Raw genomic sequence first — 12,517 nt, 5'->3', positions numbered from 1 at the left:
AGTGACAGACTCCCCATCGTCTGGGGAGGGGGTAGCCGCCCAGAGGCCATTAACACCATATTGTTAATGCAACCAGTAGGCTTCCCCCTGCTCCTGGGTTCTGGCTTGTTCCCTGCATTCTGGGTCCCCTATTGAAGGAGAAGGTAGGAGAGTAGGGGTCTGACAGCTCTGAGTGGAAAAGGAAGGTGCATTGAGAAGACCAGGTCTTTAGCAGGCTGGATATCTTTCAGGGGGAGGAGAAATCTTTTCCCATGAAAACCTGAAGTGTCTGTCAGCAGATGAGACTCGGGAGGATTCTCTGCAGCTTGAGGTCTTCAAACCACAATTTGAGGACTTCAATAACTCAGACATAGGTTCGGGGTTTGTTACAGGAGTGGGTGGGTGAGATTCTGTGGCCTGCATTGTGCAGGAGGTCAGACTAGATGATCATAATGGTCCCTTCTGACCTTAAAGTCTATGAGTCTATGAGCAAGTCTTGGGAGGAAACTGAGAAAGGGAGGGACAGAGGCAGAGCCCTAACAGAGGAGGCTAGCAGGGTGTGTGTCAGGGAGCCATGTCCAGGCTCAGGGGTGGGAGGTTCCGTGGCAGTTGGAGGCAGCCAGTCTGGGGCAGAGACGTGTTGTCAGTTGGGAGCCTCCATGCCATGGCGCCTTGAAGGAAGCTGCTTCAGGAAAATAGACTGCGCCTAACCACTGCCCTGTGCCTTCCTAGTCCTGCCGCTCTGGCTGCCTGTGTCACCTCTAGAGCGTCCTGCTGGAGCTGGAACCTGGACAGCCCAGTAAGCGCCTGCTGATGCTGTTTCCCCATATGGGCCGTCAAACCTACAGCTGGGACGAGGGAGTGACTGAAGCTGCTTCCACTTCAACCCAGCCTTGGAGGTGGTGCAGGGGGCCATTGTTCCTCAGGAGGCACAATGGCCCCCCGAGCAGCTCCCAGCGTGTGGGAGAGAGTGCACAGACTGCTACAGCTCCTCAGGCAGTGCCCACTGCCCTTGCAGCTGGCTAGTGGCACTAGCCCCAAAGGCTAGTAGTAAAGCCCCAGGACTGTACTCATGGCTGCCGCCTGTTCAGGCGGAAAAGCCACCCCCTGGCCCACGTTGGCTTTTTTAACAAGAGGATTAACTTCACAGCCAGCTAAGTGTGTGTTAGTCCGGGCATTGCTGTCTTGAGGGACTAAGTGACAATAGAGCTCCAGTGCCAATCCAGTGTGTTAGGCAGAGGCTGATAAAACACTAGACATATTGCCAGCTACAGGGGATCCTATTTGTTGTGACTTTGACCCAGAGTTAAATGTGGCCTAACACTCGTCAGGGCACTGACTGTAACTTGCCCCTGGTAGTTCCCATTCAGGAGACTATGTGCTCCCAGTGGATTTCTGACATCTCCCTGTACAGTGCAATCAGGACATAAGGCTGGGATTTTTCAGAGGAGTGTTAGGTAGTGTTGGCTGGAAAATATTGAAATATGGGGGAGCGGGGGAAGCATAGAAATGTTAAATTTTTCCAAGGAAATTTTTTTAATTTTACAGCAAAAAGTCAAGAACTGAAATAATGGTCAGGCCATGCCATTATGGTGTCTCATGGAATATTGGGTGCCTCATGCTCTGATTCACCTCTATAAATTGGGCTACCTGGTTGGATTACATTTCCCATGATGTGCCATGGTCTCGCCTCATACTGAAGGCAGTCAATTGAATCATAGGAGTTCCAGCTGTGGTGCATTATGAGAGCTATGGTTTGACTGAGAAGTCCAGCCCATAGAAAAGAATGGGGAAATGAGGAAACTGAACTTCAAAACCCATGACGTCTGGTGGCAGATGCTTTCTGATGAACTATTTCAGTTTTTGGATGTTTGTTTTTGTGATGAAAAATAAAGATTTTTCACAACAAGTAGACACTTTTCAGACAAAGTTTTGTTTTGTCAAATCCCCAATTTTCTATTGAAAAACAGTTTTGACAGAATTTTTTCAATCAGACCAACTCCTTTTCCAGTATTGCCAATCCCAAGCATTGAAAAATCATACACCTCATTCCCCAAGATCAGGGCTATTGCAGTAGAGAAAAAGATTGGCTGTAAGAACTGCTGTAGAAAGGTTCAGTAGTGTTCTCAGACAGTGCTGTCTGTTAAATGCAAGGAGTTATCTCCGTGCATTGCATTTCCCTCTCATATGTCCCTGGAATCTGTTGGTGCACAGACTAATTGTATTCTTATGAAGCAGTGGTTCTCAACCCAGGGTACATGTACCCCTGAGGGTACACAGAGGTCTTCCAGGGGGTACATCAACTCATCTAGATTTTTGCCTAGTTTTACAACAGGCTACATAAAAAGCACTAGTGAAGTCAGTACAAACTAAAACTTCATACAATGACTTGTTTATACTTTTCTCTATGCTATACACTGAAATGTAAGTACAATATTTATATTCCAGATTATTTATTTTATAATTATATAGTAAACATGTCAAAGTAAGCAAATTTTCAGTAATACTGTTCTATGACAGTATTTTTGTATTTTATGTCTGATTTTGTAAGCAAGTAGTTTTTAAGTGAGGTGAAACTTGGGGGTACAGAAGACCAATCAGACTCCTGAAAGGGGTACAGTAGTCTGGAAAGGTTGAGAGCCACTGTTATAAAGGATCTTCCACAGAGCCCCAGTGGGAGGAACAATAATACAAATCTACAGCTCTTCCCCTTCCATGCCCCAGTCCGAGTGAACTGACAGATCTAAGTTCTTCTGAGCTCAGAATCAGAGAGGACAATCCACATGTATGTGCAAAGGTACAAATTCAGCCCTTGTTGATTCAATGGAGTGGCACCTGCTAACACCAGATTTGAATATGCCCCATTGACTTCTGTGGAATTGCAGTCACATATGTGAGAGCAGGACTGGATCCTTAATTTATTGTCAACATCTAGCTGTGTTAAAGGTAATAGCTTTGTGTACAAAGAGGAAAAAATAGGAATTTCATATGTTTCTGCTTTCTAGAGCAGAATGTATCCAGCGTGATCAAATATATGTTGTGTACTAAAATATATAGGCATACACTGAATAATATTATGCAGTACATACTAGCCCACTGTGTTCTAGATTTTGGTTTTTTACCTACCTGATACATTGTTTGTATTAAAAGGAGGAAAAGCAACAATGAAAACCCGGAACTTACCAAAGGCACTAGCCTGGTATTGGAGAACCTTGCCGAGGTTATTTTTTCTCTTATTTCTTTTCATCATATTGTTTGCCATTATTTGGAGCCAGAACAAAGAAGAGTGTTTAAAAATGGGAAAGCCTGGATTAATGACATTTCATGTAGGTAACAAAAGAGATGAGGCACAAATTCATTTCAAATAAGGTTATTTGTTATTGGTGGAATATATACAATGAGTTGATAAAAGCTCCCAAAAGAGGAGCCTTTGAACAGCTATTTCAGAAAAAAAATTGCATATAAATCTATCTAATGAAAAATTCTGAATCTTTGACAAGACACTGCACTGTAAGTTTTTCAATGATGCAAACATTTTTCAGCAGTTAAAAAAATATCCAGATCTTTAATGGCAGTAGTGGCTTGCAATACTCATGCTGAAAAAGGCCCTTTCCACTATAGGGAAGAGAGCTTTGGCAGTGTTTACCAAATAGATTCCTATGTGTGAAATTTGTCATTACAGAACTCAGGCTGATTTTTGTCACCATTATTCCTTGAATTAAAAAAAAAAACAAAAAACAAAAAACTGAGATTTGTTTAGGCTGATCAGATTTGCAAAACCGTAGTTTATATATTTTGGCTCCTCAGCCACTCCAGTCCTGATGTTTTGCAGTGTCTTGGGAGCTGATCTGTGCATGACAGTGTGTGTTTGTGTCTGTGGAAGAGTGGGGAATAGAGGAAAAATTAGGTTACTTACCAGTAATGAGGATTAATTAGCTAATGTTTGCAAAGCTCTTTGAAGATGAAAAGCACTATATGTGTGCGAAATACTATTAAGTAATTGAAGTTCTTTGATTGACTGCTAGTTGATGGGATAACAGCAGTCCTCCCCCCGCCCTTGTCTTGCTTGTGTTTCACTATTAATCTTACCTTGTTTCTGTTTGACTGTGCAGTGTGCACTGCCAACAGACACTATCAGAGTCCCCCCTCTAATCTGTCACAGAATCAGAGGTGCTGCTAGGGCCATGGGTATGTTAAAGAGGGGTTTGCATTCAGGTCCACACTCCAAATATGAAACTTTCTAAGTCAAAATTGTGCCCAAAAATCCAGTTTGTACACACTATAAAAGAGTCCCCTGAGGTTTCTTGCCCAGATGGTGAGAGAACCTGACCACACCCAGTTATTTATACTGGATATCTTCAGTCAGTCAGGCCCCAGCTCCTTACAATTTTCAAGGGGCCCTGGCCATTTGCTGGTCTTCTTAAGTCTTTCTGGTTTACCCCGGGAGTTTGCTGCATTCTCCATAGGGTCGAGATGAAGGGCTCCCAGCTGGAAGTTCCTTCTGTGGCTCCAGAAGACCCTCCAGCAGTCTCCTACTCCTTTCCCCCAGCTGACTGCAGTTTCCTCTCTTTTAAAGGCTCCTTCCCAAGCATACATGACTGACAGGTCTGGGGAGGAGTGGGGATAGCCCTGTCCCCAGGACCTGTCTGGGACCCTCCTTGTCAGTGTGCAGTCTATATACCCTGTCGCACACACCTGTAGACCAGGGTGAAATAGTGCACTGTATTATGGCTGACAATGTGACTCTGTTCAGCGAGAAAATGTTCAAAGTTGCAGTGGCTGCCAAGGAGGAAAAAAAGCAAACATGGTATTGGTCTTCAAATACAGAAAGATGAGCGAACCTGGCAACTCTTAGCTAGTAAGTTTAACGTCAAACACTAGTGAAATAACAGAACTAGTATCAAGAACCAAAGCTCACAAAACACCCAGAGGAGAATGGAACCATGAGGAATAAATGTGAAGTTATAAAAAAGAAATCTTGTCAGACAAACCCACATTTATTTCAACAGAATTGTAATTTGTGGGTGATGGGAATGAGATAGATATAATCCATTTGGAGTTTGTTAAAGCATTGGACATAGCTACTCTCATAATCTTATTCATTAATTCAAATTGGCTTGGATATAAACACTATCAAATGGGATGGAAAGTCACAGAAGTTCTGTAAACAAAGGCTAATGATAGGAAGCAAAGTATTGGCGTGGGGGAGAGCGTTTAATGGAGGGCTGCTGGGATAGATCATGCCCTGTCTTATTTAACATCTTTGTTAATAATCTGAAAGTGGGAATAAACAGAAAATTGTTAAACTTCCTAGATATACTAAATTCAGCAGTGTTGCTACTGGGTGAGAAATAATACAAAGAATGTTAAAGGTCTTGGTAAAAGAAAAGAATATACTGTTGTGTTGTTGACAACCTTGCTGGATTTTACCTAAAATAAATATAGTTACTCAGTATCTGCATAATTCCCATGTATTTCCCTGTATCCACAAAATAGGAAATAATATAAATACAGAGCTGAGCTACCTATAAATTTTTATTTGGCTATCTGAGTCCATTGGTGAGTTTTATGTAGTGCCCCAAAATGAGAGGCATCTTGGAGAAGTGAGTTAATGCACTTGAGGAAAAATAATCCAAAACACAGGTGTTCAATGGGGAGAAACCTGAAAAGCAGTAATGCACAGCCCTAGGGGTGATTGTAGACAGCAAATTGGATATGAGATTACAGTGTATAAAGCAGCAAAAACTCTGAATGAAAATTTGGTCTACATGTGCAGAGGAGTCTTCTCTAGTAGTTACAGCAGAGGTCTCCTGGGTTCTATTCCCATTTCTATCACTGCTCCCTATGCACTCTAGCACAGGGGTTCTCAACCTTTTTCTTGTAGAGCCCCACCCCCCATATGCTGTGCATCATAACTGTTTTTTTTTCATATAAAAGCCAGGACCAGCTTTAGGGGGTAGCAAGCAGGGCAATTTCCTGGGGTCCCACGCCACAGGGGTCCCCACAAAGCTACATTGCTCAGGATTCAGCTTCATCACCAGGTGGCAGAGCTCAGGGCCTCAGGCTTCGGCTTTCTGCCCTGAGCCTCAAGCGAGTCAAATGCTGGTCCTGCTTAGCGGACCCCCCTGAAACCGGCTTGGGGCCCCCTAGGGGGCCCTGGACCCCAGGTTGAGAACCACTGGTCTAGCACAGGTCATGTAACTTCTCTGGACCCTCAGTTTACTTATAGGCAAAACAGGTCTAATAAATAGCTACATCACAGAGGAGTTTGTGAGGCTTAATTAGCTAATATTTGTTAATTAGACTGAAATTCTGGGATGCTTGTTGTTCTCTTAAGTTAAGAATTGTGCTAGGGATTTTTGAGAAGTTGCATTAAATTTAAAGAAGAAAAAAAACCTCTCCTCATAGAGAGCATAAAGCTTTTGCTAATGCGTATTATTCGCTCTTTATAAATACCTGTGAGGAGGAGGATTCTAACAGCACTTTTCTGTGCCCCGGTTCCCAGTGCTATTGAAGCACATTATATATTGTTCTCCTGTGACACTGTGCCTTGATATAATACAAAAATACATAAATAGCAATAATAATGTCCTTCACATATTGGAGCATTGGCAGATTGAGAGCTATAAAACAGACCAACATAGCTTCCAAATGTATAGGAACAATACTGTTTATATTGTATGCTGTAGCTTGCATCAGTCTCACATATTAGAAAGTAACAGTGTTTTCTTTTTAAGGCCACAACTGGAAAGGAGGAGATGGCTGGCTTGGAGGCTGCTGTTTGTGAGATGCCACCAAATCAAAATTTTACTGTAAAAGGATATGTGATAGACCCTTTGCCGATTCCATATGAATATCTCTTAGGCTCTCATCCTACTAGAAAAAGTGAGTGTTGATTGCAAGATGGACTCTTATCAGCCCATTCCCTGGCTGTTGTATTCAGAACAAAAGTATTAACATGTGGTGCAGGCAAATTATCAAATAACAAATGACCTTAAAAAGTAAGAGATCTGAGAGATGAAATCACCCAGGTTTCCCTGAAACATTTCAAGCCACAAAAGAGGGAGAATTCTATCTCTGTTTGGTTCCAAAGAAACTCCGCCCACCAAATCTCTTCAGCTGTATAGCAACATTATAATACTGGCCCCAGTTCAAGGTTCTTAACCACATCCTTAATTTTAAAGATGTGAGTAATCTCACTTATTTCAATGAGACTACTCGCAGTCGTAGAGTTAGGAATGTGCTGAGTATCTTACTGAATCAGGTCCGCTATGACATCAGACCAATGAGACATTGTGTTTTGACTCAGGGATGATAAACCAATGTAAGTTCTGGAGCTTCTCCTATAAATCAGAGCAGAATTTGGCCTATTCTTCCTAGCAGCTTCTGAAATTAATCCTTTCATGGGTGTCACATATACCATGTCTGTTACTTTCCTCTTTTTCACCTAAAACTACCAGTAAACAATGTGCATATGGATACCCAGTACCACTGGATGTAAGTGCACCTTGGAACAATCAAGAATAAGGTGCTGATCTTGCAAGCAGCTCCACATGGCAGGGACTCCTGGGAGGGGATGGTTGGAGCACTCCCTGGACTGAGGCTTCTGTGAAGAGGTGGGTGTAGGTGCTCATGAACTAGGCCGTCAGGCTAGTGGGCAGCTGGGGCAATGGCCAGTTTTTCTGCCTCTTGGAGGTGGCAGCCTTATTTGGACCCTGACCAGGTTTGGCTCTAGTGCCCCTGGAGATGTGGGCCAAATTTAAGTGAGTGGCGTTGCAGCCTGGCACATGGGGTCACAGCACTGCTCAGGTTTGGTGTCCTACCCAGCTGGGCCTCTTCTCAACACTCCTACCAGATGGCCATGGTATAAGAGAAGGAGGGCTTCTGGGAGGCGTCAGGTTTCTCACGTCACTTTTTGTGGTTCAGCTCATCCTTGACTTGTTCTGCCTTCTTGTTAGTGTCATGAGCCATCAGAGCCACAGTGTCCCCTTTGGAGTACTGGTAGCTGGTCATGAAGCTCACTCTTCTTCCCAGGGCGAAAAGAACCAGCTTTCCTGCTCACTTGGCTGCCCAATCACCCAGTGCCTCAGAGGCAGTCCCCTATTTGTATTGATTCAGACCAAACTTGTGTCCAGAGCCAACTGAGACTCCATGCCTCTTTCCCTTTGGAGCTGGTAAATTTCCTCTTTTAGTCCTGCCTATTTTTCAAAAGGCAGCAAGGCATCTCTGGCTCAGGTATCCAATGCACTAATGTACTGGCTCTTTTCTGATTTGTATGGTGTCCAGCAAGTTCTGCTTTTGGCAGGAACCCTCTCCCTCTATAGCTGGGGAGCCAGCTGGACATGGTCGAGTTTATGAAATGTGACTTACAAATGAAGACACCCAATATGTAGCCTAATTAGCAAATGTTTCCCAGAACAAAAGAAGAGAGTGAGGGTATTAGATTTTTAAAAGCATCAAATTGGTATGCATATGTAAACTAAATACACCTCTACCTCGATATAATGCTGTCCTCGGGAGCCAAAAAATCTTACCGCGTTATAGGTGAAACTGCGTTATATCGAACTTGCTTTGATCCACCGGCGTGCACAGTCGTCCCTCCCCCTCCTCCCGGGAGCACCACTTTACCGCGTTATATCCGAATTTGTGTTATATCGGGTTGCGTTATATCGGGGTAGAGGTGTATTCTAGATATACTAATATTAAACATAGTTCACATTAGATTTTTTAAAAAGTCTTGGCTGATCTTTCCCTGCTGGTTTAGAATAATTATCTTATCTGGAGCTTTTGAAAAGTCCTTGTGGCAGATCTGTGAAAGGTCGATGAGTTGTTATTCCTCATGTCCAGTACAGTGAAAAAAACAATGCCAAATCCTATGGTGACCCGGGGGTTCTAAAGGCTACTTTTTTGTCAACAGTAAAAGGAAGCAACCAAATCTCATTGCAGACCTACCATGTTATTTGTACTTGGCATTCATTTTAGTACCAGGGAACTGAGTTCAAACTTGTATGCATATGCACTGAGCTACAAACTTCCACTCCCAGACTAGGCACTGAATCTGGGGTCCTACACTGAAATTAATTGTGTAAGAGGGAAATGATTGTGATACAGGGCACTTTCTCCTTGATTCTCAGATGTCTGTCTGTCTCTCTCTCTCTCTCTCTCTATAGATATACACATTTACATTTATAATCACTAGAGTCTTAGCACAATACTCAGCTCACTGATTACGTATTATGTAGTTACACAAATAATAAATGGAGATGTTATCATATTTACAGACTGTATATCACATGCTCTAGCTAGTTTAAAGAAGGTGGGGGAGGGGAGGAGAGGGGAGGCAATTTCCATAGTACACAGGGTGCCAAAATTCTTTAATTTGGCCCTGCATGTTTTACTGAGCAATTGGAACTACTATGGGAAAACACAGGACCAAACCAGCAAAACTATAATTTCACATGACTCTGCCTCTAGTTCACCAGAGCAGAAACAGTGCATAGAAGGAAAAAAAGAGATCATATAAATTATTTCTGTTTTTACCTTTCGTAGGATATTTGTCAATTGGGATTTCCTCCATTCACCGGAAGAATAAATACTATCTAATGAGAACAATTGAGTCCATTTTTAGTCAGTCTAGCCCAGAGGAGTTAAAAGAGATAGTCTTAGTTGTCTATCTAGCAAACAATGATTCTACTCTAAATAAGCAAACAGTCAAGGAGATTAAAGATGGATTTAGTTCACATATTGATGAAGGAAACCTTCTTGTTATATGCAGCTCTCTAGCCAGTTATCCTTCTTTACAAGGTCTGCAAAGGAACTTCTGGGATAAAGATCAAAGTGTCCAGCACAGATCAAAACAGAACGTGGACTATGCTTTTGTAGTTAATTTTTGTGCCAGCCTCTCACATTATTATCTGATGTTGGAAGATGACGTGGTTTGTGCCAACGGTTTCCTTTCCATAATACAACAATTCATACGTGAACGGATGGAACCCTGGACCACAGTAGCCTTTTCCACATTGGGCTATGTAGGGAAACTCTATCACAATGAAGATCTTCCCAAACTGGCACGATTCCTGTTGCTGTTCTATGACGTGATGCCTTGTGACTGGCTCTTAGAACTTTTCCACCAATCCAAAGCGCAGAAAGAAATCATTACCTTCAGACCTTCTCTTTTTCAGCACATTGGCAGAATCTCATCTTTTCACACTATGGAAACTATATTCAAAGATCCAGAGTTCCAAGAAGATTTTGGGGATTTTGGAGACTTCCCTGCTGTCTCCTGTTACACAGACATATCAGTGTTTGATGACTATGTGCCTGAGGAAGTTTGTCCACCTGGCAAAGGTGTCTTTTGGGGAAGAAATGTAACATCCGGGAGCTCCTTTACCATTGTTTTTGAAACACCTATCATTCTCCAGAAGCTTCAGATTTATACGGGATCAGCTGAATACAAACGGGACATTCTGTATTCTGGTTACGTTGAACTGGGCACAGTGAAAATAAAGGAAAATGTTAGTGCAACATGCAGGCTTTTCAGAAGAGCGGGAGATTTTCACAATGGAAAATTTGAATTGGACAACTTTGGTCAAGTTATGGGGGAGCAGATTCACTGCCTTCGAATACAGGTAACAGACACACAAAAGGAATGGCTGATAATAAGGAAAATAAATATTTGGGTTAAAAAGGGTTAATGGGTTAAAACTCAGGTTCTGTTTTGCCACTTATGTTTAAAAATGGGAAGGAAATCCATATTACATATCACCTTGTACTACTCACTATGTAACAAAAGCAACTTTGTCATTGTTTAATGAAAAACAAAGCCAGACTTGGGAGGCATTTCTAGTTGAAATAAACAAAATAAAACTCTTATAGAATACATTAATCTTTTTCTCCCACAATGCAGTTGTGTCTATGAAAGGTCATTGGTAATAGAACGTGTATGCCCACGCTTTAAGTAGGATTTATCACCTATGTGGTGGTCATGAACACTTAGGCTATGTTTACACTAGCACTTATTGCGGTATATTTTATGTCACTCAAGGGTATGAAAAAGCCACCCACCTGAGCGACGTTAATTACACCAACCTAAGACACTGCTATGTTGGTAGGAGAGCTTCTCCAGCCAACATAGCAGACACTGCTCGTGGGGCTGGAGTAGTTAAGCCGACAGAAGAGCTCTCTCCATTTGGCTTAGAATGGTTACATTAGTGAGCTTACAGCACCACAGCTGCATTGCTGCAGCTCCGCTCCTGTAAACTCTCCAGTGTAGCTGTAACCTCAGGGTTACATTTAGGTGCATATCTGCCTAAATCTAGGTTCTCTGCTCAGCTGTTGCCTAACCCTGTAGATGTCTCCCAAAAACAGAATGCACAAGGGCGCCATGCAATAAGAAGTTAGTAGGCAAACTTCTGCTTAATTGTTTAAATATCATCAGCATTCACACATTCACTCATTCCACACATCCTCATAACAATGAGGTCATTGTGACACTGGGAAAGTATCTTTAAGAGTCTAGGACAAGTGGATAACCTTACCCTAATAACCTTTGGCCTACAAGCCAGAAAGCTGCTTTCAACAGCTCTTAGAAATGCTCATTTTTTATTAAACATTTGGCCCACAAAGGTTACTCAGGCATAAATCCAAATATGGCCTATGTTCCATACACCACATCTGCACAGGAAGTCACAGACCCTGCACCAAAGAGCTTGCATTCTATCCATATCTATACCTTTTCTGTGTTGGGAGGAGGAAACGGGTATGCTTAACATATATGTGTATATGAATTTGTGTACACATATATGTATATGAATTTCTCTCAATGGAAATGCAAAAGAACTGTGGTGACACTTTTCCACCCTCCTTTGTATTTTGTGTTCTATGCTTGTACAGTAGAGGGCACCAAAGCTTCATTAGCTGGCCTTCACAAACTGACCTTTTTTTCTGATGATGCTGACAATTTCATGCATGCTATTTAATTATATGTGCTCAAACTCTACCTAAAATACATGTAAAATCAAGCCCAGGAAAAAGGAATTAAGCACTAGTTGCATTAATAAAGTAGCTACTGTTAACACTGGTGATGTTACATTTACCTGGTGATGTTCTGTTTATACTCTTTGACTCGGTATATTAAATATATAATACATCAACTTTCCATACTGATAACAATCTAGCAGAGTAAACTCATGACACAAATGGGAAACTGAAGGAACCAATCCAATTTAGCACCTGGGAAGACGTGAACACTGTAAGCTGCTCTGTTGTAGTCCCATTGATTAACTCAGTGAGGGACACTAATGGACTCCAGTGGTGTTCTGTCCATTTCTTGGAGAATACAAGAGAGGCATCAGTGAAAAAATGCCCTAAAGATGAGGAAATGTAAAGATTAATAGAATCAAGAAGCCGCATAGTCAGCTACAGCAAAGAGCTAGTGAAGCACCACTCAAACTGCTGGCAGTGAGAAGTTTACTCAGGGCTGCACCAGTTTTATTCTTTAATATAAAAGAACACAAAACCAATGTCAAGCCTTCAACAG

The 12,517-nt window shown here is 42.2% G+C and overlaps 1 protein-coding gene across 3 annotated transcripts; it reads left to right on the top strand.

The window, feature by feature from the left end:
- The first annotated feature begins 599 nt into the window (after positions 1 to 599).
- On the top strand, positions 600 to 11,988 carry LOC123368453 (alpha-1,3-mannosyl-glycoprotein 4-beta-N-acetylglucosaminyltransferase C-like). Of its 3 annotated transcripts, none has more exons than XM_045013246.1 (4): positions 600 to 778; positions 3,130 to 3,199; positions 6,717 to 6,864; positions 9,529 to 11,988. In XM_045013246.1, the coding sequence occupies exons 3-4, from the start codon at positions 6,738 to 6,740 to the stop codon at positions 10,671 to 10,673; spliced, it is 1,272 nt and encodes a 423-aa protein (XP_044869181.1). In that variant the 5' UTR covers positions 600 to 778; positions 3,130 to 3,199; positions 6,717 to 6,737; the 3' UTR covers positions 10,674 to 11,988. The 3 variants fall into 3 exon arrangements, with proteins under 3 accessions (XP_044869181.1, XP_044869178.1, XP_044869179.1); XM_045013243.1 differs by having other exon boundaries at positions 3,130 to 3,305; positions 9,529 to 11,987; XM_045013244.1 differs by lacking the exon at positions 3,130 to 3,199.
- The last annotated feature ends 529 nt before the right edge of the window (positions 11,989 to 12,517 follow it).

The sequence above is a fragment of the Mauremys mutica genome, chromosome 4 (assembly GCF_020497125.1).
Source record: "Mauremys mutica isolate MM-2020 ecotype Southern chromosome 4, ASM2049712v1, whole genome shotgun sequence".
Lineage (NCBI taxonomy): Eukaryota > Metazoa > Chordata > Testudines > Geoemydidae > Mauremys > Mauremys mutica.
This window is presented reverse-complemented; position numbering and strand designations above follow the sequence as displayed.

Excerpts from the sequence above, each read along its gene's own strand:
- LOC123368453 (XM_045013243.1), top strand. The coding sequence starts at position 3,144 with ATGAAAACCCGGAACTTACCAAAGGCACTAGCCTGGTATTGGAGAACC. Across the intron at positions 3,306-6,716 it reads CTGGATTAATGACATTTCAT|GCCACAACTGGAAAGGAGGA; the intron begins GTAGGTAACAAA and ends TTTCTTTTTAAG. Across the intron at positions 6,865-9,528 it reads CTCTCATCCTACTAGAAAAA|GATATTTGTCAATTGGGATT; the intron begins GTGAGTGTTGAT and ends TACCTTTCGTAG.